Raw genomic sequence first — 5,000 nt, forward strand, 5'->3', positions numbered from 1 at the left:
CTGAGAATCAATCTTCTTGTTGCTGGTTGGGCATCTACATCTCCCAATGTCTTGTTCAGATCATAAATCAGTTCATCTTGGGTTGGGTTCCAAAGCATTCCCAAAACCTTTTGCTCCTTTTCTGTACTTTGCTTGAAAACTGATTTAGAGAAGCTTTCGTCTTCTTCTTCTACTCTAGGTCCATTGCTCTTTTCAAAGTCATCACTGAAAGCTTCATCTTGTTCCAGTGATTTCAGCAGACTTTCTGAATTGCTACTCCACTTTCTCATATTGAAGCCTCCTGACTTAAGACAGAGCTTTATCTTCTTAGCCAATTTGAACGCACTATCCACGTCACCATTTCCAGACACATAGTCATCAACATATAAAGACTTCAACAGCTCTCTTGCAAGTGCACTGTCCACTGGCAAACATGTGTTCAAATGGTGTCTGATTGTGGCATTTAGAATGAAAGGACTTGAGTTTACACCAAATACCACACGTGCAAAACATAGTACCATGACTGCTGGACTTTCCTTGTTCGGATCTTTGACCCATAAAGATCTCACAAAGTCCCTGTGTTCAGGATCAATCTCAATGTTCAAAAACGCCTTCTCAATGTCTGCAGTTAGGGCAACTTCATGGACTCTGAACCTCAGCAAAATGTCAAATAACAAGGGATTAAGAGAAGGTCCAATGTGCAGACAGTCATTTAAACTAGGCCCAAACACTTTAGATGAGGCATCGTATACAACTCTCACCTTAGTTGTATCTCTGTCAAGTCTCACTACTGTCCTGTGTGGAAGATAGTGGACATCTCCAGGCGGTGGTATTTGATCTTGTGGTACCATTTCAACCACACCACTGTGCAGTTGCTCTCTAATCACACCATCATACTGCTTCAGAATTTCTGGTTGGTTCTTGAGCTTCTTGATTGTTGTTGTCAGTCTACGCAATGCCACTGTATAATTGTCTGGTAACATGGGGTGATTATCCTTGAATGGTAACTTGACCTGGTATCTCTTTCCAGTAAATGTGATGTCATTTGAAAACTTGTCATAGACTGAAGTTTCATGTTCCTTAATGCCCAAAGTTTCTAAGTCCCAAAATTTCTGCAGATCATCCTTCATATCACTTATCTCTGTGGACTCTATCTTTAACACATGCGTGGAACTCAGATTCACAGTGCATGACCTTGTCAATGTTGAGCACATAGTTGGTCCTGATAAAATCCAACCTAAATTGGTTTCAAGGGCTACTTGTCCATAGGGATCTCCTTTAATGATGTTCCCAGTAAAGAATGACCAGTAATAATCTGCTCCTATCTATCAGCACATCAACACTGACAGAATCACTTGTATCACATGCAAGTTGTAGACCCTGCAAGTAGGGGTAGCATTCCAACGTGGTTCGAGTCTGTTGATTGGACACTGGGCTGCAAATTACTGGTACAACATATGAGGTGATATACACATTCATTTCATCCAATGTTCTGACACACAATTGCACAACATCACATTCCTTCACAGAGGCTGAGTTATCTCCAAATGTTTTGATCAAAAGTGTCTCCTTACCAATGGTTGGTAGGTTCAATTGTTCACATGCCTTACTGGTTATGTATGATCTCTGGCTACAGGAATCAAATATCACATGGGCATTCAATCCAAGTTGTTGGTTATCTGGTCTGCAAACAAAGGCTTGGGCTACCTGTAACAACACAGAGTTGGCATTGTTGCTAACGTGCATTGCTGAAGTTCCAGCTTCTCTGCTCCTATCTTGAGATGATCCAGATCCATGTGGTGTTTCCTCGTCACGAACTACATTCCTGGATGTTGGAATGTTCCTTATTCTTTCACAAATGGTTACATGGTGTCTACCTTCACAGTTAAAGCATTTTGCCTTTGACGGACAATTTGTGGAGATATGGCCACCCTTCAGGCACACAAAACACTTGCCATTTCGTCTCAGTATTGTTCTCCTAGCTTTCGGTTCAGTGATGGTCATGCAGTTAATGGATTTGTGATTCTTCTTGCAAAAAACACATTGTTGAGTAAATTCCTCACTGCCTGTATAAAGGGCAGAAGCAGAATGGGGTTGTTTGCTTCTTGCTCTGTACTGTTCAAACCTGGGTGTATTGGCATTTGCACCACTTGTTTTCATTGCAGTACATCTTTCCCTGGCTTCCAACTCAGTTTTCAGTGCACTCAACAAGGCATCAAGATTCCATGATTCCTCACTGCCAAACTTACGGCTTACAACCAATCGTAATTCTGAGGGGATTTTTCCCATCACGACTGGGACCAATAAATTCCCAAAGGACTGTGATTCAACTCCTAACGCATTCAAACCTCGAATGTTGATTTCAATCTTGTCAAACAATTCACGTAATCTCTTTGTTTCATGCACTGAATTGACAGATGGAAGTTTCAATAAGGCATCCATATAATTTGATATCAGCAACTGCGGTTTACCAAATCGGTCCTTAAGAATGTCAATGGCTACTTTATAATTGTCTGCGGTCAGAGGCAGTCCAGCAATTGCGGATTCAGCATTGCTTGTCACACAACTCTTCAGATAGGTGAATTTTTCAATGGCCGAGATGCCAGTATTTCCATCGACAGCAGATTGAAATGTGTCCCAGAAACCCTGCCATTCTTGATAATTTCCCGAAAATGATTTGAGTTCGAGTTTAGGTAGTTTCACTTTTGCGCTTTCGGTATTTCTGGTACTACTATTTTCCTGATTTGTCGCATGGGCCTGTGTGTGTTCGCCATGTTTCCCTTTCTCCAAACTCAAATCGATTTTCGCTAAAATACTGTAAACGTGCTCACAAAACTCACCAGAATCTTCTATTTCTTTCTCCAGTTCCTTTGGTTTGGTCAGCTCTAATATTGTTTCATCCAGCTTTTTTGTCGTTTCCAATTTTTCGGTCAACAAGGCTTTCAGAGCCGTTAACTTTTCCCTGAACGACGTTAAATCTTCCACGTGTTCTGTCAAAATTTTCTCCACATTCCCCACTGTTTTGTACACAAAGGTCCTGTGTGCATCTCGTATTTTCCTGTTCTTGTCGATATTCATGACGCTTTATGTCCATAAACAACCTTTTTGAGTAGACTTCGCCTTTTTCCAATTCAAAAAATCATTCGATGACGGCAACAGCTTTGTTGTTCTACTCCTTCTTGTATTTCCTCCGACTCGAAAGGACCATGTAATGTTTCTTTATGGTATATTTAATTCATTTCCTGGTGAATAATCTCTTTACAATTTTCCATACGAATTACCACTTCACTCGACGGTTTCAGGCCTTAAGCACGGTTGAAATCTAAAACTCAATACTCAACTTGACACTCGAAGCGATCCGACGATCGATCAACACTCAAACTATAAGTCCTTCTACACGTGACTTTCTTCCCGCCACGCGTAATGTATGCTTATTTATGTTAAATCTATTTTTAACAGCCTATGTTTTTTCAGTTGTTGGCACTGGCCAAGGCAGTATGCTGTTTATATGTAAGGCACTGGCCTAATTTTTGGTCTGTCATTTCATATGGTGCTGGCCTAATAGGAGTATAGTTGATTTATGTGGTGCTGGCCCATACGATGATTTAACGTCTTACGTGGCACTGGCCCCATCAATGACGGATTTTTGTACGGTTATTAAAGGATGTTCGTTCTTTCTTTTGTTCTTCTGGTATATATGTTTTGTTCTTGTCTTTAAAGATTATGCTATCAAGTAATTCTTGGAAAGGCTTTCAACAGTTTTCTTCAATCAACGTTTATGAAGTGCTAAATGTTATGTTGAAGTCCAGGGCGGATTCGACCACTAAAGCTTACGTTCGTGTTATCAGAAAGTTCTTGGACTGATCTAAAAGTAGGCATTTCAACATGCAGTTACCTTTTCCTCTCAGTGTTGTTTCTCTATATTTGTTTGAAGTTCAGCAGTCTTCCGCTTCTAGTTCCTCAGTAATCTTAGCCCATGCGGCCCTTAAATGGTTACATTCTTTTGTCCCTAGTTTGGATCGTAATCCTTTAGATAGTGAATTTTGCAGAAATGTCATCCAATCTGCTAAACACCAGAAGTCACAGCCAGTTATGAAAAAGAAGCCTATTTCCACAGAAATTATAAGGCGTATTTTAGATATTCATAACAAGAAAGATGCTAATTTAAAGAATCTCCGTATTGCTGCGTTGTGCTCTTTAGCCTTCGCAGGGTTTTATCGTTATGACGAATTATGCAATATCGTTCCGAAGCATATCGAATTTCACAGCGATTATATAAGAATTTTTGTGCCTCGTAGTAAGACAGATGTTTATAGGGGAGGGAATTTCGTCTATATTAGTGCATCTGGATCTAAGTACTGTCCCGTTGGTGTTTTACAACGTTATTTAGATTTATCTGGTATTGACTTAAATAGTCCTCTCCCTTTATTTAGACCACTTGTTTTTCACCGTAGTACTTCTAGCTATACCCCGAGGAGAGGAAAGATTTCTTATACTACTTGTAGAGATATCTTAAGGGATACCGTAAGTCAGCTGGGCTACAACCCTAATGATTACGGTCTTCATAGTGTAAGATCCGGTGGCATTACAGCTGCCGTACGCCATAGTAGGAACTCGATTCCAGAAAGACTTCTTAAAATTCATGGTAGGTGGAAATCTGATTCTGCCAAGGATATGTATGTTGAAGAAAGCCTTGAAAACAGGTTGCATGTAACTAAGTATTTAGGTTGTAACGTATTATCGAGTGTAGATTAGTTTCTGCATACAGTAGTATCTAAAGAGTTGTCAAAAAAAAAAAAAAAAAAAAAAAAGAGCAATAACAATTTCTTTTTGTACTTTCTATCTTATAATAAACTGTTTTGGATACGCTTGCGCATCCTACCATATTTCTCGTGGTATTTGTTTGTATTACGGGAATTTAAGGGTACAATGATTTACAATCGTTTGAGCGAAGCGAATTAGAACGTAAAGGCAAATTGCGGAAAATCGGCTCGTCGAAATATTGAAATAAAATTGCTAAA

General features: G+C 39.7%; 1 protein-coding gene across 1 annotated transcript in view; it reads right to left on the reverse strand.

Annotated features, from left to right (window-relative positions):
* The window catches only part of LOC138059587 (uncharacterized), a 3,821-nt gene extending 394 nt beyond the window's left edge, over positions 1 to 3,427 (reverse strand). The window contains exons 1-2 of the mRNA XM_068905218.1: positions 1,299 to 3,427; positions 1 to 1,255 (exon numbers count right to left, since the gene is read on the reverse strand). The exon at positions 1 to 1,255 is cut by the window's left edge and continues 394 nt beyond it. Of these exons, the coding sequence (XP_068761319.1) occupies positions 1 to 1,255; positions 1,299 to 3,057 (3,014 nt within the window). The 5' untranslated portion in view covers positions 3,058 to 3,427. The remainder of the gene's footprint in view (positions 1,256 to 1,298) is intronic.
* Positions 3,428 to 5,000: the final 1,573 nt, after the last annotated feature.

The sequence above is a fragment of the Montipora capricornis genome, chromosome 8, assembly GCF_036669925.1.
Source record: "Montipora capricornis isolate CH-2021 chromosome 8, ASM3666992v2, whole genome shotgun sequence".
NCBI classification, from domain to species: Eukaryota; Metazoa; Cnidaria; class Anthozoa; order Scleractinia; family Acroporidae; genus Montipora; species Montipora capricornis.